We start from the raw sequence: 25,702 nt of genomic DNA on the forward strand, positions 1-25,702 counted from the left end.
CGTGAATGAAAAATTTTTAGGAAGCCCTGATCTAACCCAATATTATATTTTATATTATAGGATATATTATTATATATTGGATTAGTATTTCCTCTTAGTACTCTTTTTTTCTGGCTGATGGACGATTAAAGAAATTGAGCAAGTACACATAAATGCCATTTTAATTATAATAGATATATACTAACAAGGGTTGTTCCTGGGATTTTGATCTGGGGAGGGGTTATTATCGAAAAATTCTCTTAGTCCTACAATAAGCAAGAAAATTCTCATCGTTTAGTTTTCGGGTAATCAAACATGGTAAATGGCTACTTTAAATTCGCCTGTGTGGATCTATGAAGACATACAAGACTACCAATATACACATCAAAATAGTCTGGTTTTGGTTGTTTCCACCCAAGGTCCAATGCCATCATTCCACCAGCCTGATAGCCCACAATTGTCTAGTATACTCTTGATTTGCACAGGCCAAGAATCTTTTCTTTTATCCAATAACATTTCATTGAAAAAATTTCTTGTCAACCGATAATGTGGCCCAGCAATATTTTTTTCCCAATAACCTACCATGCGTACTAACCGTTTATTTCTTAAGCTATCAAACCCAGGCCTTCCCAAACTATGGACCGCGACCCCAAATGGGGTCGCGTAGCAAAATCATTGGGTCGCAAGAGATTTTAAACTAAAATATTTAAAATATTAGAGTCAAATATTTATAACATACTACAGAAAAATACTTATATTGTAACGGTGATGAATTTTTAAAGACTGAAGGTCTAGAATGGAAAAATTGCTGTGGAATATGCATAGATGGTGCAAGAGCAATGACGGGCAAAAAAATTGGTTTTAAATCATTTTTCAAGCTACTCATTATGACCATATAACTTTTACTGACTGCCTTATTCACCAAGAGGCCCTTGCAGCAAAAAAATTAGCACCATAATTGAACAATGTGCTTCAGAATGATGTTAAGATTATAAATTTTATTAAGACCAACCCATCAACAGTAACTTATTTTCAAATCTTTGAAAGGATATGGATTCCGTCCATACAACTTTATTATTACACGCAGAAGTGAGATGGTTGTCAAGAGGTCAAAGATTAAGAAGATTATCAAAGGTAGCGCATTGAGGCTGCGTAATGCGATTCAAATATATCAGAATATTAAAATGTGAGGTAAAGCAAAGACCTATACGAATTTTGAGCCAAATTGGATGAGAGGAAGGGGTCAAAATACGCATCTCAAATTTTGGCGACAAACAGACAGACAGAGAAAGCAAGTTAAGTAAAACATGGTGAAAAAACTTTTGTAAGCTACCTGATACTCTAGAATTCCCCTTTTGACCATTTCTTCTAGCATTTCTTCTTGCTTGCCAATTGGTGTAGAAAACAAACTAAATAATCCAAGCGTGACAGTAGTTCCTTTAGGTACAGCTCGAAGTGGCAGCAACAACTTGCGAGGACTCCAGCTCTAAAACATGGTTTACTTGATAATCAGTAACAAAACATAAATCATAGGCAACGCAATCGCGCTGCCTAAGTAAAGAACGATGGCACAATGTATTATTTTTTTTTTTCCATACCAGGGCACTTCGTATCGAAGGAATTGTCATAAAAATTTCGAAAAGGGCTAATTCGATTAGAAAATGGAGTGGCTAGTGCCCTTTTTAATACTCGAAAGTGATTGGAGGGCAACTAGCCCCCCCCACGCCCATTATTCCCCCAAACATATCCAATAAAAATTTTGAGACAACTCATTTTGTTCAGCGTAGTTGACTTCCAGATAGAAATTTTGTCTTTGAGGAGGACATTCCCCCGCAACCCTCAGGGCAAGGGTTTTAAGTTATGCCCTGTGGACATATAAGAACGATGTTGGCACAATGTATTATTTATTATTTTTTTCCTTTAGAGCAGGGCACTTCGTATCGAGGAAGTTGTCGTAGAAACTTCAAAAAGGGGTCATTCAATTGGATATTGGAGTGGCTTGTGCCCTTTTTAATAGTCGAAAGTGATTGGAAGGCAACTAACACCCCTTCCACGCCCACCATCTCCCGAAACACATCCAATAAAAATTTTGGGATAGCAATTTTGTTCAGCGTAGTTGATTTCCAGATAGAAATTATTTTTTGGAGGAGGACACTCCCGATAGCCCTCAGGGCAAGTGTTGTAAGTTATGCCCGGGGGGCATATAAGGTTTAGATAGAAGAAGTTGTCGTAGAAACTTCAAAAAAGGCTCATTCGAATGGAAATTCAAAGGGCTAGTGCCCGTTTTAATAGTCGAAAGTGATTGGAGGGCAACTAACCCCCCTCATAATCCTCAGGGCTAGGGTTGTAAGTTATGTACTGGGGGCATAGAAGGTTTTTATAGAACGAGTTGTCGTAGAAACTTCAAAAAGGGCTCATTCAATTTAAAATTGAAATGGCTAGTGCCTTTTTAATAGTCGAAAGTGATTGGAAGGCAACTAACACCCCTTCCACGCTCACCATTTCCCCAAACACATCCAATTAAAATTTTGAGATGGCCATTTTGCTCCACGCAGTTTAAAGTACAGGAAACTATACCTTTGAGCAGGACACTCCCCCAACAGTCTTCAGGGCAAGGGTTATAAGCTATGCCCTGGGGGCATACAAGATTTATTGAAATCTTTGTCGTAGAAACTTGAAAAAGAGCTCATTCGATTGGAAATTCAAAGGTCTAGTGCCCTTTTTAATAGTCGAAAATGATTTGAGGGCAACTAACTCGCCTCTCATGCCCACCTTTTCCCCAAACACATCCAATCAAAATTTGTAGATATCCATTTTGTTCAACGTAGTTGATTTCCAGATAGAAATTATGTTTTTGAGCAGGACACTCCCCCACAGCCCTCAGGGCAAGGGTTGTAAGTTATGCCCTGGGGGAATATAATGTTTTAATAGAACGTGTTGTCGTAGAAATTTCAAAAAGGACTAATTCAATTAGGCTAGTGTCCTTTTTAATAGTCGAAAGTGATTGGAATGAAACTAAGACCAATTCCACACCCACAATTTCCCCAAACACATCTAATCAAAATTTTGAGATAGCCATTTTGTTTCACACAGTTTAAAGTTCAGGAAATTACAGCTTTGAGCAGGACACTCCACCCACAGTCAAGGGTTACAAGTTATGCCCTGGGGGCATATAAGGTGTTTATTGAAATCTTTGTCGCAGAAACTTGAAAAAGGGCTCATTCAATTGAAAATTCAAAGGGCTAGTGCCCTTTTTAATAGTCGAAAGTGATTTGAGGGCAACTAACCCGCCTCTCACAACCACCTTTTCCCCAAACGCATCTAATCAAAATTTTGAGATAGCCATTTTGTTTCACGCAGTTTAAAGTTCAGGAAATTATACCTTTGAGCAGGACACTCCCCGCAAAGTCTTCAGGGCAAGGGTTATAAGTTATGCTCCGGGGGAATATAAGTTTTTATTGAAATTTTTGTCATAGAAACTTGAAAAAGAGATCTTTCGACTGGAAATTCAAAAAGCTAGTACCATGCTTAATAGTCGAAAGTGATTCGAGGGCAATTAACCCCCCTCTCAGGCCTACCTTATCCCCAAAAACATACACTCAAAATTTTTAGATAGCCATTTTATTCAACGTAGTTGAAAGTTTTGGAAATTAGGTCTTTAAGGATGACAACCCCTCCCCTCCCCCACAGCCCTCAGGGCAAGGGTTGGTAGTTATGCCCTGGGGGCGAGTAAGGTTTTTATAAAAAGTGATGTTGTAAAAACATCTAAAAGGGCTAATTCAATTGAAAATTGAAAGGGCAAGTGCCCTTTTAATAGTCAAAAGTGATTGAAGGGCAACTAACCCCCCTCTCACACACACCATTTCCCCAAACACATCCAATCAAAATTTTGAGATATCCATTTTGTTCAACGTAGTCGGAAGTTCTGGAAATTAGGTCTTTTAGGATGATAAACCCCTCAGAGCCATCCGTGCAAGGGCTGTAAGTTATGCCCTGACGGCATATAAGGTTTATACAGAAATTTGTTGTAAAAATTTCAAAGAGGGTTCATTTGTTTGGAAATTGAAATTGCCCTTTTTAATAGTCGAAAGTGAGTGGAGGGTAATTGACCCCCCTCTCACATCCACCATTTCCCCAAATACATTCAATCAAACTTTAGAGATAGCCATTTTTTTAACGTAGTTGAGAGATCTGGAAATTATGTATTTAAGGATGACGAACCCCCCAGAGCCCCCAGGACCAAGGTTGTAAGTTATGCCCTGGGGGCATATAATCTTTTTGTAAAATGGTGTTTTCGTAAAAACTTCAAAAGGGACTCATTCAATTGGCAAATGAGAGGGCTACTGTCATCTATAATAGTCGAAAGTGATTGGAGGGTAACTAACCACCCTCTCACGCGCACCATCCCCCCAAACAGATCCAATCAAAATTTTCAGATAGGCATTTTGTTCAAAGTAGTAGACAGTTCTGGAAATTAGGTCTTTGAGGATGACGACTCCAGCCCTCAAGTCAAAGGTTGTGAGTTATACCCTGGGTGCATATAAGGTTTTTATTGAAAGCTTTATCGTAGAAAATTCAAAAGGGCACATTAGATTGGAAATTGAAAGTGCTAGTGCCTTTTTCAATAGTTGAAAGTGATGGGAGAGCGACTAACATCCTTATCACGCCCATCATTTTCCCAGACACATCCAATCTAAATTTTGAGATAGCCATTTCGTTTAACGTAGTTGAAAGTTCAGGAAATTATGTCTAATAGGATGACAACCACCCCCACAGCCCTCAGGGCAAGTGTTGTAAGTCATGCCCTGGGGGCATATAAGGTTTTTTATAGAAAGCGTTGTCGTAGAAACTTAAAAAAAGGCTCATTCGATTGGAAATTCAAAGGGCTAGTGTCCTTTTTAATAGTCAAAAGTGATTGGAGGTCAACTAACCCCCTCTCACGCCTACCATTTTCCCAAACACATCCAATCAAAATTTCTAGATAGCCATTTTGTTCAGCGTAGTTGATTTCCAGATAGAAATTATGTTTTTGAGGAGGACACTCCCCCACAGCCCTCAGGGCAAGGGTTGTATGTCATGCCCTGGGGGCATATAAGGTTTTAATAGAACGCGTTGTCGTAGAAATTTCAAAAAGGACTCTTTCGATTGGAAATTGAAATGGCTAGTGCCCTTTTTAATAGTCGAAAGTTATTGGAATGAAACTAACACCCCTTCCACACCCACCATTTCCCCAAACACATCTAATCAAAATTTTGAGATTGCCATTTTGTTTCACGCAGTTTAAAGTTCAGGAAATTATACCTTTGAGCAGGACACTCCACCCACAGTCAAGGGTTACAAGTTATGCCCTGGGGGCATATAACGTTTTTATAGATAGAGTTGTCGTAAAAACTTCAAAAGGGGCTCATTCAATTGGATTTTGAGAGGGCTAGTGCCCTTTTTAATAGTCGAAAGTGATTGGAGGGTAACTAACCCCCCTCTCACGCCCACCTTTTCCCCAAACACATCCAATCAAAATTTCTAGGTAGCCATTTTTTTTAGCATCGTTGATTTTATCATATAAATTATGTTTTTGAAGAGAGAACTCCCCCACAGCCCTCACGGCATGGGTTGTAATCCATGCCCTGGGGGCATGTGAGGTTTTTATAGAAGGTTATGATATAAAAATTTCAGAAAGTCATTATTCGATTGGAAATTGAAATGGCTAGTGCTCTTTTTAATAGTCGAAAGTGATTGGAATGAAACTAACACCCCTTCGACACCCATCATTTCCCCAAACACATCTAATCAAAATTTTGAGATAGCCATTTTGTTTCAAGCAGTTTAAAGTTCAGGAAATTATACCTTATAGCAGGACACTCCACCCACAGTCAAGGGTTACAAGTTATGCCCTGGGGGCATATAAGGTGTTTATTGAAATCTTTGTCGTAGAAACTTGAAAAAGGGCTCATTCAATTGGAAATTCAAAGTGCTAGTGCCCCTTTTAAGAGTCGAAAGTGATTTGAGGGCAACTAACCCGCCTCTCACAACCACCTTTTCCCCAAATACATCTAATCAAAATTTTGAGATAGCCATTTTGTTTCACGCAGTTTAAAGTTCAGGAAATTATACCTTTGAGCAGGACACTTCCCCCACAGTCTTCAGGGCAAGGGTTATAAATTATGCCCAGGGGGCACATAAGTTTTCATTGAAATTTTTGTCATAGTAACTTGAAAAAGAGCTCTTTCGACTGGAAATTCAAAAAGCTAGTGCCCTTTTTAATAGTCGAAAGTGATTTGAGGGTAATTAACCCCCCTCTCACGCCTACCTTATCCCCAAAAACATACAATCAAAATTTTTAGATAGCCATTTTATTCAACGCAGTTGAAAGTTTTGGAAATTAGGTCTTTAAGGACGACACCCCCTCCCCCCACCAACCCACAGGGCAAGGGTAGTTAGTTATGCCCTGGGGGCGAGTAAGGTTTTTATAGAAAGCGATGTTTTAAAAACATCAAAAAGGGCTAATTCAATTGAAAATTGAAATGGCTAGTGCCCTTTTAATAGTCGAAAGTGATTGAAGGTAAAATAACCCCACTTTCAAGCCCACCATTTCCCCATACATATCCAATCAAAATTTTGAGATATCCATTTTGTTCAACGTAGTCGAAAGTTCTGGAAATTAGGTCTTTTCGGATGATAAACCCCTCAGAGCCCTTAGTGCAAGGGCTGTAAGTTATGCCCTGGCGGCATATAAGGTTTATACAGAAATTTGTTTCACAAATTTCAAAGAGGGTTCATTTGTTTGGAAATTGAAATTGCTCTTTTTAATAGTCGAAAGTGAGTGGAGAGTAATTGACCCCCCTCTCACATCCACCATTTCCCCAAATACATTCAATCAAACTTTAGAGATAGCCATTTTTTTAACGTAGTTGAGAGTTCTGGAAATTATGTATTTAAGGATGACAAACCCCCCAAAGCCCCCAGGGCAAAGGTTGTAAGTTATGCCCTGGGGGCTTATAACGTTTTTATAGATAGAGTTGTCGTAAAAACTTCGAAAGGGGCTCATTCAATTGGATTTTGAGAGGGCTAGTGCCCTTTTTAATAGTCGAAAGTGATTGGAGGGTAACTAACCGCCCTCTCACGCGCACCATTCCCCCGAACAGATTCAAACAAAATTTTCAGAGGCATTTGGTTCAATGTAGTAGACAGTTCTGGAAATTAGGTCTTTGAGGATGACAACTCCAGCTATCAAGTCAAAGGTTGTAAGTTATACCCTGGGGGCATATAAGGTTTTTATTGAAAGCTTTGTAGTAGAAAATTCAAAAGGGCACATTAGATTGGAAATTGAAAGTGCTAGTGCCTTATTTTAATAGTTGAAAGTGATGAGAGAGCGACTAACACCACTATCACGCCCACCATTTTCCCAGACACATCTAATCAAAATTTTGAGATAGCCATTTCGTTTAAAATAGTTGAAAGTTCTGGAAATTATGTCTTATAGGATGACAACCACCCCCACAGCCCTCAGGGCAAGTGTTGTAAGTTATGCCCTGGGGGCATATAAGGTTTTTATAGAACGTGTCGTCGTAGAAACTTCAAAAAAGGCTCTTTCGATTGGAAATTCAAAGGGCTAGTGCCCTTTTTAATAGTCGAAAGTGATTTGAGGGCAACTAACTCCCCTCATAGGCCCACCTTTTCGCCAAACACATCCAATCAAAATTTTTAGATAGCCATTTTGTTCAGCATAGTTGATTTTCAGATATAAATTATATTTTTGAGGGTTGTAAGTCATGTCCTGGGGGCATATAAGGTTTTTATAGAACGCGTAGTCGTAGAAATTTCAAAAAGGGCTCATTCGATTGGAATTTGAAATGGCTAGTGCCCTTTTTAATAGCCGAAAGTGATTGGAAGGACACTAACACTCCTTCCATACCCACCATTTCCCCAAACACATCTAATCAAAATTTTGAGATAGCTGTTTTGTTTCACGCAGTTTAAAGTTCAGGAAATTATACCTTTGAGCAGGACACTTCCCCCACAGTCTTCAGGGCAAGGTTTATAAATTATGCCCTGGGGGCTTATAAGTTTTTATTGAAATTTTTGTTGTAGAAACTTGAAAAAGGGCTCTTTCAATTGGAAATTCAAAGGGCTAGTGCCCTTTTTAAGAGTCGAAAGTGATTTGAGGGAAACTAACCCCCCCCCTCATGCCCACCTTATCCCCAAACACATACAATCAAAATGTTTAGATAGCCATTTTATTCAACGTAGTTGAAAGTTTTGGAAATTAGGTCTTTAAGGGTGACAACCCCTCCCCCCACAACCCTCAGGGCAAGAGTCGTAAGTTATGCCCTGGGGGCATATAAGGTTTATACAGAAAGTAGTTGTAGAAATTTCAAGTTATACCCTGGGGGGAGTAAGGTTTTTATAAAAAGCGATGTTGTAAAAGCATCAAAAAGTGCTAGTTCAATTGAAAATTGAAAGGGCTAGTGCCCTTTTAATAGTCGAAAGTGATTGAAGGGCAACTAACCTCCCTTTCACACCTACCATTTCCCCAAACACATCCAATCAAAATTTTGAGATATCTGTTTTGTTCAACGTAGTCGAAAGTTCAGGAAATTAGGTCTTATAGGATGATAAACCCCTCAGAGCCCTCAATGGAAAGGCAGTAAGTTAAAGCCTGGGAGCATATAAGGTTTATATAAAAATCTTTTGCAAAGATTTCAAAAAGGGCTTATTTGATTGAATACTGAAATTGCCCTTTTTTATAATCGAAAATGAATGGAAAATAATTTATCCCCCTCTCACACCCACCATGTCCCTAAACACATTCAATCAAACTTTAGAGATAGCCATTTTTTTCAACGTAGTTGAAAGTTCTGGAAACTATGTATTTAAGGATGACAAACCCCCCAGAGCCCCCAGGGCAAAGTTTGTAAGTTATGCCCTGGGGGATTATAAGGTTTTTATAGATAGAATTGTCGTAAAAACTTCAAAAGGGACTCATTCAATTGGATTTTGAGAGGGCTAGTGCCCTTTTTAATAGTCGAAAGTGATTGGAGGGTAACTAACCGCCCTCTCACGCGCACCATTCCCCCAAACAGATTCAATCAAAATTTTATTCAACGTAGTTGAAAGTTTTGGAAATTAGGTCTTTAAGGGCGACAACCCCTCCCCCCACAACCCTCAGGGCAAGGGTTGTAAGTTATGCCCTGGGGGCATATAAGGTTTATACAGAAAGTTGTTGTAGAAATTTCAAGTTATGCCCTGGGGGCGAGTAAGGTTTTTATAAAAAGCGATGTTGTAAAAGCATCAAAAAGTGCTAGTTCAATTGAAAATTGAAAGGGCTAGTGCCCTTTTAATAGTCGAAAGTGATTGAAGGGCAACTAACCTCCCTGTCAAACCCACCGTTTCCCCAAACACATCCAATCAAAATTTGTAGATAGCTATTTTGTTCAACGTAGTCGGAAGTTCAGGAAATTAGGTCTTTTAGGATGATAAACCCCTCAGAGCCCTCAGTGGAAGGGTTGTAAGTTATGCCCTGGGGGCATATAACGTTTATATAGAAATTTGTTGCAGAGATTTCAAAAAGGGCTCATTTGTTTGGAAATTGAAATTGCCATTTTTTATTGTCGAAAATGAATAGAGAATAATTTACCCCCCTCCCACGCCCACCATTTCCCTAAACACATTCAATCAAACTTTAGAGATAGCCATTTTTTTCAACGTAATTGAAAGTTCTGGAAATTATGTATTTAAGGATGACAAACCCCCAGAGCCCTCAGGGCAAAGTTTGTAAGTTATGCCCCGGGAGCATATAAGGTTTTTATAGATAGAGTTGTCGTTAAAACTTCAAAAGGGGTTCATTCAATTGGATTTTGAGAGGGCTAGTGCCCTTTTTAATAGTCGAAAGTGATTGGAGGGTAACTAACCGCCCTCTCACGCGCACCATTCCCCCAAACAGATTCAATCAAAATTTTCACATAGGCATTTTGTTCAGCGTAGTGGACAGTTCTGGAAATTAGGTCTTTGAGGATGACAACCCCAGCCCTTTAGGCAAAGGTTGTAAGTTATACCCTGGGGGCATATAAGGTTTTTATTGAAAGCTTTGTCGTAGAAACTTCAAAAGGGCTCATTTGATTGGAAATTGAAAGGGCTAGTGCGTTTTTTAATAGTTGAAAGGGATGGGAGAGCGACTAACGCCCCTATCACACCCACCATTTTCCCAGACACATCCAATCAAAATTTTGAGATAGCCATTTCGTTTAACGTAGTTGAGAGTTCTGGAAATTATGTCTTATAGGATGACAATCACCCCCACAGCCCTTAGGGTAAGGTTTGTAATTTATGCAATGGGGGTATATACGGTGTTTTTATAAAGTGTTGTCGTAGAAACTCAAAAAGGGCTCATTCGATTGGAGATCGAAAGGCCTAGTGCCCTTTTTAATGGTCGAAAGTGATTGGAAGACTTGAAATTTTTATAGTAAAGATCGATGTGGGCATAAAGTATGATTTTTTTGTTGTTGTTGCTGTTTAGACCAGGGCACTTTGTATCGAAGGAGTTCTTGTATTCGAAATAGATTGAAAATAGAAAGGGCTGATACCCTTTTTAATAGTCGAAAGTGACTGGAGGTAAACTAATCCCCCTCCCATGCCCACCTTCCCATTTGCCTTTATGTTTAAAAACTAAATGTTGCCTTAAGATTAAATCAGAATGCATTGCGTTAATGTATGAAACGAAATTAAACACTACTATTTGTGTCCAGATTTTTAAAAGGGTGTTTGTTGTTAAAAATTGCTGAAAATGTTTCTCCAGCATACAAATATCAGGCCAAACTATAAAGTCTTAAAAAAACAAAAAGATTTAAAGTATTATTTTCTTTTTCTCTTAAAATACTGTAAATATAAAAAAAAGAAATTAATAAAAAAAAACTTTTTCCACAAAATAATTTTTTCAAAGAAAAGTAAAGAACCCCATTAAAAAAAAAAATTAGCAAAAATAAAATCAAATAATCTACCAAGCGTGAAACTACCGTAAATCAGCATCGATAAATAAATGAAACCCAATACGAACAGAAATTACAATAAATAACCGAGTGAAACTCAAAACGAGCAGAAATTAACATAAGTTGGGCTTAAAACCCCTATGCCTTCCCAAGGCCAGAAGATAATTTGCACTTTACTTAAAAAATACAAAAGAATGTGCATTGTCACTGTAATATACATATATTGATATTTAGTAATCAAAATGTTAATCTTATTTGATTTATCGAAGTTATAAAAGTAAAAACATTTATATTTTTTTGAGTAAAGTGCAAATTATGTTCTGGCCTTGGGAAGTCATAGGGGTTTTAAGCCCAATTTATGATAATTTCTGCTCATTTTGAGTTTGACTACACGGAATAATTTCCGTCCGTTTTAAGTTCTGATGTTGCTCCTTACTTCCAGTTAAAAAAAACTTGCATTTTTTAATTAAATCATTACTAAATCACCTTCTAATGAAAAAAATTTGTCTCACTAGACATTTTTTTTAACGCGTCTTAAAACATTACTTTATTATGGAATGCAGTTGGCCGTTTACGAGGGTGCAGCTAATGCTACAAACATGATAAACTGTAATAAACATTTAGTTTGATCACACTTTTTAGGGTTGAAAGAAAGGTTACTATTGATAGGCCATGTTTTTCAGATGAAGGATGACAGATTGCCAAAGATTGTGCTTTTTCGCCATCCATATGGTGCCAAGCGAAAAGCAGGTCATCCCCAAATTGGATGGATTAAGTCATCAAAAAGAATTTAAAGTAAATGGGAGCTTTATCTGATGAAGAAAAGAGCCAAGCTTTGAACTCATTGGAGAAGAGGAGCGTGTAGATCTGTGTTGGCCTCAGGCGGTTTGATGCTGTAATTACTTGAATTTAAGGTCACTCTACACTTTCCCTGAGAAAAATTAAACTAGGTTCAGTTCTCTTTTAACATCATTTTCAAGATATTTCAGCAACTTTGCCTTGAGGAAAACAGTTTTTGTACATTTCAATCTTTCTCATTGGAATACATGTAACCCTTTTTATTTGCAATCTCGAATTGTAATTTATCAGGAATGAACCCCAGAAAAATAGGCAAGCCTTCAATCACTTCCTACTAGTAAAAATAGCACTAAAAATCGCAACTTCCACAATATATGAACAACTATAAGAACCAGGTATTCAACGAATACTGCTACCTAGAATTGAACTGGTTTTAACCTTTCTACAGCTGAAGAAAACCCCATATTTTGTTTAAATTTTGAAAGCAACACAAGACTTTTTTATAACTTCTTCCCAGTGTGTCACCCACTTACAAAATTCAGGGTGAGATCTAGTGAGAAGGTGAAGTTTTTCTTATTGTCCATCATAAGGACATTGTCAGTTGGATATAGTGGTATTAATGCATCATTTTCTGCATTTTCGGTTCCAGCAATTTGATGAGATATAGATTACAAATAAAACTTCATTAAGATATTTTTAGTTTTTGAATTATATGAGTTTCAAAAGAACATTTGAAAAACTAAGGTTATTAGCATACCTTTTTTTTTACATTAGCAGGGTGGTTGGATGAAAGTACGAGTATCTATCATTCTGTGTAAGTTTTTTTTTATATTTACAAATGGCAATTCTAAGGCTGAGAGATTTTTTCCAGGATTAAAATGGCCTTTGGCTAGAGCTCTCAGCTGAAACATTTACATTTTCCTTTTGGTTGGCTGGCTGTGAATTGTCTCGTTTGTTTACCTACATATGTCAGAGCTTGAGAGGGGGGAGGGAGGTCTTGAAATTATTATCTAGTCTCTTTATGCCCATGAATATTTTTCGATTATCGGTATGGGTATTTGGGGTGAGAGTACATCTCTAATTGCAGATTTTTTTTCTCTGCAACACAAAACATTGTTTATACGTTTACAAGCACAAAAGAGGGAGAGGTGTGAGGGATCATGAACACCACCAGAAAATTTTCCTGGGGACAAATGCTACCAGAAGCTTTTTTTTTACCAAGATTTGGATGAGAATATTTCTCTTATTATTATTTCTTTTCATTTCCTTCAGGGGGGGGGGGTTAAAACCTCCTGGCCTCCATACCTTGGGGTCAATCCTTGAAAACAAATTATTAAATGTGGAAATGATGACCCTATGATTCATTGTGATATTCCAGAGCAACCCTTCCCAATAGAAACCTAAACTCTAAAAAATGGAGATTTAATAACAATGTATACAACACAACTTCAAGGACTGGTCTTCCGTAATAAAAACAACAATAAAGCTAATATTTTAATGGGTGTAAAACCAGATCTAAAAAAGGCATAATAAATAATTTGCATGGCAGCTTATTTCTCTAAAAGGAATCACCTACAAGTTTTCATCAATAGGAGAAAACAGCAGTAAAAACGCCCTTGTTGCTATTGATTTTATATGGAATCACCAAGCAACTCATTTGGCGAAGAAACAGCGAAAACACTTCAAGGATTTTGTAGCCTACAGCAACAGCAACCTTATAAGATAATTAAAATATAATTTTCTTGTGAATTATTCTCGCTTCTAATCAGCAGTTGGACCAAACCACTCCTTCTAAACTCATCCTCAGAGCTATGCTGTAGTGTTTCTCCTCTTATTAGTATAGCGCCGATTGTTTGGTATCATTCTCTTACTTCTCCTTGTTTTAGTTTTTTTTTAAAGCTTTTTCCAAGATGCAATGTTTATAATTCCTCCAAAAAAAAAAGTCCTCCCAGATCCCAAAACGAATTCCAGTGAAAGTACCACAGTGAAAGATACCCACCTTGGCTGGTCAAGCACACTATCTCAAAGTTCAAATGATAGCTCCAATTCGGAGAATAGGACAATGATAAGTGTAGGGGCTAATGTAACCATAAATGATGATAATGGGTTTCAAGAGGTCCTCTCTAGAAACTCTAAAAAAAGAAAAAAATCTCCCCAATCAAAAGCATTTCCCCTCTCCCTGCCCAAGATCCTCCCTCCAAAAACTTCGGAATTTACCTTAAAATTACTCCTACTACCCCCTTTGAAATAAAAATGATAACTGCAATAAGAGTTGCAATTTTTAAATTGGTAAAATCAATGTTCTCTCTTAATATTAACCATGATGGATCTCTGCTAATAGCTGTAGAAGCTCAGAAATCAGCAGATACAATAATTAACCTAAAATCCCTTCTGAATACCCCAATTATTGCATCTAATTGGAACCAAAACAATCACCAACAAAAATAGTAGTTTATAATGTTCCCCCAGAGATTTCCACTCAGGAGTTAAAAGAAGGCCTCTCAGATAGGGCTGGAAACACAATCCCAGTTGAGGATGTTACCCAACTTAGCAAACCTAACTCTAATGGCCTAAAAACTAGTAGATCCTTCTTATTCACACTGAAGGAAAAAATTAATATCCCACAAAAATTATTCCTATTTGGGCAAATCAAACCACACAAGGAATACAAACCTAAGCCTATTGTAATGGGATCAATTTTCAAAAACCTCAAAATTTTCCAACTAAAGTTACCTAAGTAAAAGTAAAACCACCCAAAATATGAACTTGAAGAATTCAAATGACCTACAGATCGAGCAAGACTCAAACGTCCAATTTAACATAGTGAAACAAATGTATCTAATTTAAACATACATTGTAATAATCTTTCCCACAGAAAATCTAATAAATAAATCCACCCTTGTGTCGCCAATGTATGCAATAAATATCCAAATTTTACCAAATTTTATATGACAGGCGACTAACAATGTAATTTAAATCTCAAGAGCTTGAAATACCAAATCATCAAGAGATAGTAGAATTTATTATCCTCATTAGCAAAAAGCTACAGTGTAAAACTTTGTTCGTTCTGAAAATATCAGAATAAACATCTCAATGTAATTAAATCCTATTGTCCTTTAAGATTTATTATCCTCATTAGCAAAAAGCTACAGTGTAAAACCTTGTTCGTTCTGAAAATATCAGAATAAACATCTCAATGTAATTAAATCCTATTGTTCTTTAAGAATTTTCACAGAAATAAATCATCAGACTTCCAGGAAATAAGTGACACCTTACAAGCAAAAAGATACAGTGTATAACTTAGTTTGTTTTGAAGAATTCCAAAGTGATATCTTACAAGTAATAAATCTTAATTAAACCCAAGTAGCTCAATGGTTCATCATTACCCAATAGCAACATAGGTCATATAATAGAACCAACAGATTTGTAAAATATACTTGTGAGTAACGCCCGGACGTAACCTCTGGCAAAATTGGGAAAAGTAGATTGCTAGAACTTAGCAATTTTGAGTCAGTCTTATTTGGAGTCTTATTTTGGAGTCTCATCCGAGCCTTTTACTAGTCCTTGGACAGTCTTTTTAACAGTCTTGTGTGAGTCTGTTATCAATCTTGAGTAATCTTCTCAAGAGTATTTCGTGCGGACTTATGTGAATTTTATGAAAACTTGAAAACAGTATTATTGATCATTGCTTGTATTCGATTGTAAAGTGTCTTTGATATTATCACCGAACTCTGCGACGATTATGTGAGTAAAAATAAACACATTACTTTCTTATTTTTTTCTCTTTATGTTAATATTTCTCAAGTCTGTTAGTCCTTGTGGCTCCACTCGCTCGTAAGGGAAACTGAACTTTTTCAGTCTGATTTTAACTCAGTATGGCCGTTAATATAAGCTCCCTATTTGTACTACCAGTTTAAGCTCCCCACTCTAGAATTTCCGCCTCCACTCAGGTAAGCCACTCGCGAACCGTCAGCTAAGAGCTTGACTAAATTTCCCCATTGAATTATTAATTGGAATTTCCGTATTAGGAAACATCATTTAATTATTAATTGGAATTTCCGTATTAGGAAACATCAGAAGATATAAGACCAAATTATTTTTTTTAAAACCCCCCACCCCATTTGACTTGGCGTGGCCGGATTAAAGGCGAAAAACAAACAGAAACAACTTTCTAAAAAAAAAAAAGATTATTGAGAAATATTACACATAGGGAAAGTGTAATATTTAACATATGCTTGAAGTGCAATTTATGCATGGCTTGAAGTGCACTATTTTATTAGGCCTAAAAATATTACCTAAGTCCCCTCAATATAGTAACAAAAAAAATATATAATTTGGAAGTATCAAACTTGTGTTATATCAAAAAAATAATAAAACCACTGCTAGATTTTAGTTTGTTTTGAAAAAAAAAAATGTTAGATCAAAACGAGCAATTGTTAAAACAAAAACACATTGCCAAAACAGTGGAAATTTCAAAATCCCTCCCATCATATAATGGTGATTCAGATGTAGATGAATGTATTATCCAATTAAAACAATTCGTAGAAGTAACTCTAACGGACTTAAAATCATTAGTAGGCATGTTGTTAATGAGACTTGAGGGGCAAGCACTAGCATTTCTAAGGCAAATAGAAAGTACGATAGGGGAAGATAACAATCTTCCAATAAACTCAGTTGAAAAACTGCTAAAAGTGTTCCGAAAAATATTTGCTGAAACTAGTTCAACAAATAAACTAAAGCATGGTACGGTTTGTTTCGACAAAACCCAAAATGTTCGAGAATATCTGCACAAAGTAATGGTATCTATTGAAGCCAAGTATGGAAAAGAATTTGGTCCTTTATATGATAAAATTGTACTAAATGCTTTCATGCAAGGATTAAACCCCAAACTGTACCGAATGTTGATATCAAAGAATATCCAAACATTAGAGCTAGCAGTCCAGGAAGTAGAAAGAATGATAGAAATTGACTCAATCGTGGCAAACCACAATAAGTTAAGAAAAAATAAAGCAGAAAATTCAACTCCGGAATGATCACGAGCAATTTCCCCAGGTTTTCTTTTCGAGAGAAAATTCACCCATACAGAACCAGAATGGATCCGCAACCCCTACAAGGCAAAGGCAGGAACTTTTTGTATCCACGAATACCAAAAAAAACGTACAGAACCCCCCGGTTATATGCTACGCCTATAACAAGCGAGGACATATTATCAAGGAATACCGCACTAGCAGCAACTATACACCAGCAACCCCAGCTCTGGTAGCCGTTCGTTCAGGAGAACAAATTTAAATGCCAATGGGTCAGATAGTTATAGAAATAACTCCCCACGTCCCACCTCGTTTCGCAACCCGTACCAACAGGAATTTACGCATACAAATCCCTCCCAATATACGCCTCCCCAATCCTTTTCCAAGCCTTCCCCCAACCGACAAAATAATTATCGGTTCCCCAACGCAAACACGCGACAAAACATGTACCAATTTAATTCACGGACGGTGTATCCAACTAGGTTCAACACGAATACAAGCGATAACAGAAGATATTTTTTCCCAACGGGAAATGAAAGAAATTTTTCGGGAAATAAAAGAAATTTTTCGTCAATACAAAATGAACAAATGCCGCGAGCCGTCAGCACAAGAAATCCTAACCCACGCAACTATACGTGGCGACCAAGACAATCAAATGTCAATCAACTTGGAACTTCACTAGCAAGTGAAATTCCCGCCGAACCCCAATGTCAAACCCCAACTTATCAAATAAGCGGACAGGGAAACGAATTAGGCCCCCAAGAAAATTAACCGGGACCCGGAAGGCCAGTATTTTTTATAGGTCTCATCTAGTAATTGTATATTCTTTTAGAGATAAAAATGACATATTAACTACATTAAATAATGTTAATGTTTCATGTATTAATTTAAAAGCGCTAATAGATTCCTGTGCATCAGTTAACATAATAAACTCCAATGTATTTAACAGACTACCAGTATATATTAAGCGACGGAAAAACTGCAATATTCCCAGTTTAACAAGTGTCACGGGTCATAGGCTGGAAGCTATAGGCTCCATAAGTCTAGATGTGACAAAAAATAATAGGATCTTTCCTATAAGCTTCATAATCTGCAAAAATTTCCCATATGAGGCTATAATTGGTGCTAATTTTCTAAAATCTAATAAAGTGTTATTAGATATGGCAAATAACAGACTCGTGTATCCATACGATCCTACTCTCCAACGCGTGGAGAGAGGGGAAGCAACAGTGAATAGAATCAAGTCTTTTATAACTCACTTCACGTCATTTTCTCCCACGGGACGAAAAAGAAAATCATGCAGCAAATGGATTGAGTCAATAGAAGCAAAAATAGGGAAAAGGCAGGAATATAGACAAACAGAAATAAAGAAAATAGCTGAATTATGGAATGAAATAATAAATCTAAGTACCATTGTAAGCGGACAGGACTTGGGTTTACCCTTATAACCAACCCCACAAACGGAAGAATTGACGCAACCAAGCGCCCATCTTAACTTAATAGAAAGTAACTCGGAAGAAAAATACTATGGCTTCGCAGTACGCAAAACACAAATCCCCCAAAATACAATGCAAAAAATACAAATCTTACAAATGGTCACCCCTGTAAATGACAATTCCAAAATTTGGTTTGCAATCCCGTGTAAAGAAATTCCATAAAATCTGTTTTGTGAAGAACAGATTATTTCATATGAAAAAGGCGAAGGTTTTATTTGGTTGACTAACACACATGAAAACAATACGATTACATTAAAAAGAGGTACATGCCTCGTTGAAATACAAGTGATTTCTGAACGCGAACTAAAAAAATGTAAAAATTCCAAGAAAACATTAGTAAATGGAATTGATGTGAGTAGCCCAAAGGATGGATACCAACTAACAAGATCCCAATTTTTGGAAAAATTTTAATTAGACCATATCCATGATACACAATTGAAAGAAAAATTGTGTGAATTACTATGGAATTTTAAAGATATTTTCTCTACATGTGAGGAAGATATTAGATTAATACCATTCTATGAACTTTCTATCCAAACCACAGGCTTTCCTGTAGCTAAACAGCCCTATTTTGTCCCTCATCCCTACGAAAATTGATTAAAACATAAAATCCACGAATTAGAAAGAAACAAAATAATACGACCGAACGTAAGCCCGTATTCAGCCACCATTATACTAGTACCAAACAAGAACAAGGATCTTAGGCTTAAAGTAGACAATAGAGCCTTAAATAAGCAGGTAGTTAGCGACAAATTTCCCCTGCCCCGAATTGATGAAATCCTAGATTCCATCTCAACCAAAAACTAAATTTTTACATCTCTCGACCTCACGCAAGGTTATCATCAGGTTAAGATAGCAGATAATGACGTTTATAAAACGGCCTTTTCGACGACGGAATGTGGTTCTTATGAATATTTGAGAGTACCCTTCGGACTCAAAACTAGTTCAAGTGCATTATGTAGACCTCTATTACACTTATTAAGAGGTATAGAAAATATTATCCACTTTGTGGATGATGTGATTTGTGTAGGAGAAACACTAGAGGACCATTTAAACACATTAGCCAAAGTTTTTGAAAATTCAGAGAGGGTAATCTAAAATGTAGACCTGAAAAGGTAAATCTACTTCAATCCGAAATAAAATTCCTGGGAATGATAGTGACGCAAGGCCAAATATCACCAGACCCCGAAAAAATAAAATGCGTAGAAAACCTCAAACCACCAAAAACTATGAAACAATTAAGAGGGATCATTGGTTTAAGCAGTTATTTTAGGAAATTTATTCGCAACTACGCGCAAATCGCAAAACCCCTAACTGACCAGACTAAAGGGGCCTGCAAAACTATCACCTGGTTGAACGAAGCTCAAACTTCATTATATACTCTCAAGAATGCTCTTACTTCTGAACCCATTTTGTCGCTACCAGATTTTGAAAAGGGACAATTTGTGGTTACCACTGATGCTTCAGCCTTAGGCATCGGTGCAATTCTTTCCCAATTAATCCCCGTGGAAAACTACCCTGAACTCCTAAAAGAATCCCCTCAGTATATAGAGAAAGTCATATGCTATTCAAGCAGAACTCTAACCAAAGGCGAAAGTAGTTATTCAGCAACACAATTGGAATTACTATCTATAATTTACCATTTAGATAAATTCAGACATTATTTAGTAGGACGAAAATTTAAACTGCGCTCGGACCATAAAAGCTTACAGTACCTGAGCACATTCAAGAATCCAACCGGAATCTTAGCTAGATGGATAATGAAAATTCAATATCTAGATTACTAATTTGAACATGTGACTGGTAAACAAAATGCACTCTGTGATTACCTAATTAGATACCCTGAGAATAACTCTTCAGACAATGAAACTAAACAAATAAATGCCATTAATCCCAGTAAACGAAAACACAAGAAGAATAAACCTAAAATCCTTACAGAAGAAAACGAAATTACGCGTAGCCCCCTATCCTTAGCTAATATTAAAAGCAACCAAGTTAAGGATGAAATATGTTCGACTCTCATTAATTATTTTGCGAATTCTGATAAACTCTATAATAAGTTCAAGGCCTTAAGATGGGAAATAGACAATTTTTATTACGATTTGGACAAGAAAATCCTTTGCAGGATAGTAACAGGTGAAACGAATAGAAGTCAAACCCTAATAATCCCAGTACTTCCCCAGAGCTTAATAATACCTGCTTTTGAGTACTTCCATTCGGAGATAGGCGGACACTTAGGAATAACCAAAACATTTCACAAGCTGAAACAATATTTTTATGTTCCGACGGCATTAACAGAAATCAAGGATTTCACAAATACATGTGAAGCATGTAACTTAAGAAAAAATCCCCAAACATACAATAATCCCTCCATAGGAAGAGTGCCAGTAGCAAGGTTCCCTTTCGATGTAGTATCATTCGACTTATATGGTACGAATGGAGGATTACCTGCTTCTAATAGAGGTCATACTTGTGTCCTTTCAGTAATAGACCATTTTACCGGCTTCACTTTTGCCAAAGCATTGAAAAATCAAGGCGCATATGCCACAAGTAAAGCGTTGGCAAAAATATTTTTAGAATTTGATGTTCCTCAACAGGTTATTAGTGACAACGGAACTAACTTCGTTTCTAAAGTAACGAAAGACTTGATGAGTTTCCTTAAAATAGAGAAATTAGTAACCTCTCCCTACCATCCCCAATCTAATGGAAAAATTGAAAATAGGCACAAAATATTTTCCAATGTTTTGAGTATTTATTCAAAAGACAACCGAAACGATTGGGATCTGTATATACCTTACTTAACCAATGTAATTAATACCGCTTACTCAGAAACGACTAAGGATAGTCCATTTTTTCTTTTATTCGGACGCGATTTTAAAATACCTTATCAGGAAATTATAGAGTCCAGAAAATATTACAATAATACCGAGGACTACAAGCAGGATTTTATAAATAAGACGAGAAAAACCTATTAAACAGTTAGACAAGAATAGTAGAAATATAAAATGAACCAACAGCGAAGGAATAAGTCCAAAATCAAGGTTAAAAGAAATTTTGAAGTAGGTGACTGTGTATATCTGAAAAATGAAGGTAAGTTATAAGGCAAAAAAATTTCCAATAAATATTCAGGATCCTACAGAATAATAAAACAATGTGACAACAATTTTACTTTTAAAATGATAATCCCAGAAAACGGTAGAACATACAAGGCACATGTTAGCCGTATAAAAGGAGCCAAATACCCAGTTAGGTGGGCGCCCGAACACTCATCTTCAGATTCATCAAACGCAGAAAATGAGTTTCCTAATTCAAGACTAGCCGAATTAAAACCCTTTAATTTCAAACAAAACTACTTTGAAAACCATAGCGAAGAGGAAGATTTTGAAGAATTTTTGGCCATGAAAAACCTAGTCATCCCTAAAAGAAAACCCCTAATACCTATACCTGCAAGAACCCCAAAAAGCCCAGAGTTCATCTTCAGAAAGCTCAAAGGAAGAATTGGATTATACGCTGTCGCCAAAAACCCAATTTTTCCCGCATATAATTTCAACCCCAGGTCCCCCAAAAAGATGTCCTGATGACATGGTATCCCCAGCAGCCCCAATAGAAAAACCCCCATCGTTACAGGAGGACTTGAACAGAGCTCTGAAAACCGCCTGTGCAAAAAGGAGGAAGACTCCTCCTAGGGCTATCAATACGACAAGCATGAGAGAAGCCATGGACATTATAAATTATCCAATAAAAAAAAGGCAAAGTACCATGCCTTGGACAAAGAAACACCCTGAAGATGAAAACTTCGGACAATACCATCACATAACGGTGTCGAAAGTAAAACCCAAGGAACCTCACTCCTGGAAACAGACCAAGCTATGAAATACACCTCACCCCCCGGAAGATATAGCATTTAAGCAGTGGAAACATTCTCCAAAGGTGTTTGACTCCTCCCAGAGTTCTCAAGACTCTTTTAACTCCCCCGAAACAAGAGTCCAGAGTGAGGAAATTGAAAATAAACCCTCCACCTCCGGAGGAGAGGAGATATATGAAGCAAGAGCGGGTGATACTCCAAAATCTCAAAGGACAATCCCAGAAAGCCCTAATGATGAATCCTCAGGAACTAGTTCTACTGAATCCGACGATGAGCCCCAAGACGCACAAAAACAAAAAACTACTTTGGCTACCGCCCATGCAAAACAGGCTAAGGCAAAAGGCCAGAAATTCCTTTTGAAACAATACAAGAAATTTGACCTAATCTCTATGGGAGAGTCAAAAAAGAGTAAAACGCCAGAAAACGAACAGGAGGTTACCACAAAATCGGGCAGAATAAGCAAAAGACCAGACAAATGGAAATATGTCTAGGAGTAAAATACCCCAAAAACTTATAAAGCAATATTAAATCGAAATGAGCAGTTTAAAAAAAAAAACTTAAAACAAGAATATATGAGTAAGACATCACAATGAAAGTCACCCTTAAAAGGTCGAAATAAGTCAATAGTTAATTTTTCCAGATAAACTAAATCCCGGCTTGGTAAAGAATCCCGAAGATAGAAGAAGAACAAGAATTGTTCAAACCCTCCTCCAAAAGAAAAATACCCAGTGCAACCCCGTTACTAACAGAACAAATATGGATCAACTATTTCAGATACGATCAAAACTTCTCGATGACTCGTCGCAATTAATAGTCGAAAGATTTAAAATTTAGAGTATGATAGAACACACGTTTAAATCTCTTAGTGAAGTAAAGGCTCCCCAAGAAATAATGAACAAAATAATAACTGAAATCTTAATGGCTAAGCAAGTGGGTAAGTCGATTGAAACCAAATTTATGGAGGTGAGATAGCAGACCGCCAAAATCCAGAACGAAATGGAATCAATAAGCGACGCCACGCTTGTCGAGGGATATAATTATCCCGACCAAATCCTAAAATTACAAGTATTGTACGATAAAATGCAAGAAATTGGTAAAAAAAAGTGCAAGATTATAAAAATAGTACTATCCTATCCGCGACAATGGCAATACAAGAACTCCTGGCACCCCAAAGAGCAAGGATCCTAGACATGCAGCATAAGTACGACCACTTGAAAGCACAAAAAGAAATAATTAAGCTGCAACAAGATAGCTTAGAGAAACAGCTAAAGGAGAACCATGCCGAAATTACCAAAGAACTACAGAAACAAAGAGATTTTTGCTCAAACTTAGAACAAATGGTTGCAACATGTTTTACTGTTGAAATTGACCTACCCCTCAGTCCCCATTTGGAAAATCTTCTTGCAAAGGATTACAACAAAGGGCCGTCACAACCCGTATATTTTGTAATACCAAATCAGGCCTGCCATAACATGAGACCCCAAAAGAAAACTACTCAACAAAATCCTCCAACGGATAATAACATAATTATGAGGACCCAGTGCCCTGACGCCCAAGAGAATGTTACTACGGGCCAAGATTCCTCAGAAGTCTCTGCACCACAAGGAACACCCAAAACCCAGCCATTGCCAGAGGGTACAGAAAACTAACGAATACCAAACACGCTAATTAATTGAATTCGAAAAAAAAGGTAAAAATTCTTTTTCGTCAGAATCCCCTTCTAATAAATTAAAGTGATTACATTTTATAGAATGTGCTGTTTAGCGACAAGATGTAATAAATAACCTAGTAGTCGAGCGAAAAATCGTTAAACTAGATTAACTATATATCTATTGATTAGAATATAATATTACACTAATTATAAAAAAAAGCAACACAACTTTGGAAGGCTGGATATTACTTATAAGTTGCCCAAATGCATGTAAATGAGTTCAAAAATTCCACAAAATTTTTTTTCCAGTGAAATTAATTTTAAGTAAGGCTATATATCTTTTCCTCTATAAATTACGTTAATCAATAATCAATATACAAGATTTGTGATGAAGAAAAAAAAACAACATTAAATTATCAAAAAAGATCGTCCTTATTAGTAAAATAAAAGAAAAATTAAAACAACCAATGGGAGCCGAAGGCATTCTTTGGACGTTCAAATCAAACTTAATTATTTAAAGACCCTTGTTATTCAACAAGCAAAAAAAACACAAAAAAAAACTCCCTTCGCAATTTTATTATTGAATTCAGACCACCCCTCTTAACGCTGTAAATCGCCTACGCAGTTCAAATAACCCTAAGTAAATGCCAAATCTTAGCAACCAGTCTTCACGATAAAACTCAAAAAAAGGGTCTTAGTACAAATGGTAACTAAAATTATTTTTTCGAAAAAAAAAAAAAGACCTACAAATAACACCAAGCACCTTTCATAAATCGAATGGAAGCTTAACGTCGCGATTCTTAAAAAAAAAACATACTACTTACCTAATTAATCGCGTACACAATTCAAGTGACCCCACGTAAAGAGCCAATACGATAATAAATTAATACCTATGATTCCAAACGTAAGCATAATATCTTCGAATCAAAATACTCTCCCTGTTCATCCTCTTGTTAACAAAAAAAATAGTTGACCCGTATACCGTCGTGTACTCTGAGCTAATTACATACCTGTAATTAACAGTCCTTTTGGCGCAAAAATATAGTATGATCTCAAAGGTTAATACTTTTGATATATCCTTAACCATATGTTTGGTCATATATTGATTAAAGATTGGTGTGTTTTAAGCCAAAATAAATAAAATAATATACAATTCCATTCCGAAACCTAAATGAAACAAAGGAAATTAATTGCTAAAGAGTTAATGCAAAACAAAATCTTAGTAACCCTGAAAGGTAAAAAAAAATAAGCTAAAATTGTAGAATTTAAAGTGCCGGTCTCGCCGTATAAATCTTTACCCATAAATACAAACAAAACTCCCAGGCCAATATAACTCATAAGTTATAAAAACAAGCCCTACAAAAAAAAGAGAGAAAAGTTTTTTTTTTGTGTGGCCTAGTCTATTCGTTTAACCGAATTCCCTGAGTGGCATAATCCAATATTAATGTACATATCCTCTAAGTCAAGAGTGACAAGTATTAAAGAAAAACCTTCCAAGCAAAGCAAATACGTGAAAATAGCTATCAAAGTTCCAAAATATCGTACCGAGGAGTCAAAAGTAAGATAAAATTTCAAAAAAAAGGACGCGTATTGATTAATTTTTCAATCTTTGATGACCAACTTTAGAGAATATATTTTCCCTAATAGAAAATTTTCACACCATAAATTAGGATCGTGACTGACAATTAGCTAAATAACACATTAGTGTTGCAATAATTAGCAAAAACAGTAGGACGCTTACAGCCGATGGACAAAGAGCAATATAATCATCAAAAACCCTAAAAATTGCAGCAATAAATTCAATCAATGTTACCTTAAGGCGAGTCAAACCCTACAAAAGAACCGCGCAATTAAAGTATAATAAATAACCTGTAACAAAAGATTAACAAAAAAAACTTTCCTAG

General features: G+C 36.5%; 1 protein-coding gene across 3 annotated transcripts in view; it reads right to left on the reverse strand.

Annotated features, from left to right (window-relative positions):
* Positions 1–25,702, reverse strand: part of Ttc19 (tetratricopeptide repeat domain 19) — a 157,103-nt gene that overhangs the window by 104,792 nt on the left and 26,609 nt on the right. For 2 of the 3 annotated variants that reach the window (XM_089089702.1, XM_089089703.1), the window contains one exon: positions 1,313–1,465. The exons of the other annotated variant lie outside the window; for it this stretch is intronic. In XM_089089702.1, the coding sequence (XP_088945828.1) occupies positions 1,313–1,465 (153 nt within the window). The remainder of the gene's footprint in view (positions 1–1,312; positions 1,466–25,702) is intronic. 3 annotated transcript variants of the gene reach the window in all.

Source organism: Artemia sp. Qi Xiang Cuo, chromosome 5 (assembly GCF_049724085.1).
Source record: "Artemia sp. Qi Xiang Cuo chromosome 5, ASM4972408v1, whole genome shotgun sequence".
Lineage (NCBI taxonomy): Eukaryota > Metazoa > Arthropoda > Branchiopoda > Anostraca > Artemiidae > Artemia > Artemia sp. Qi Xiang Cuo.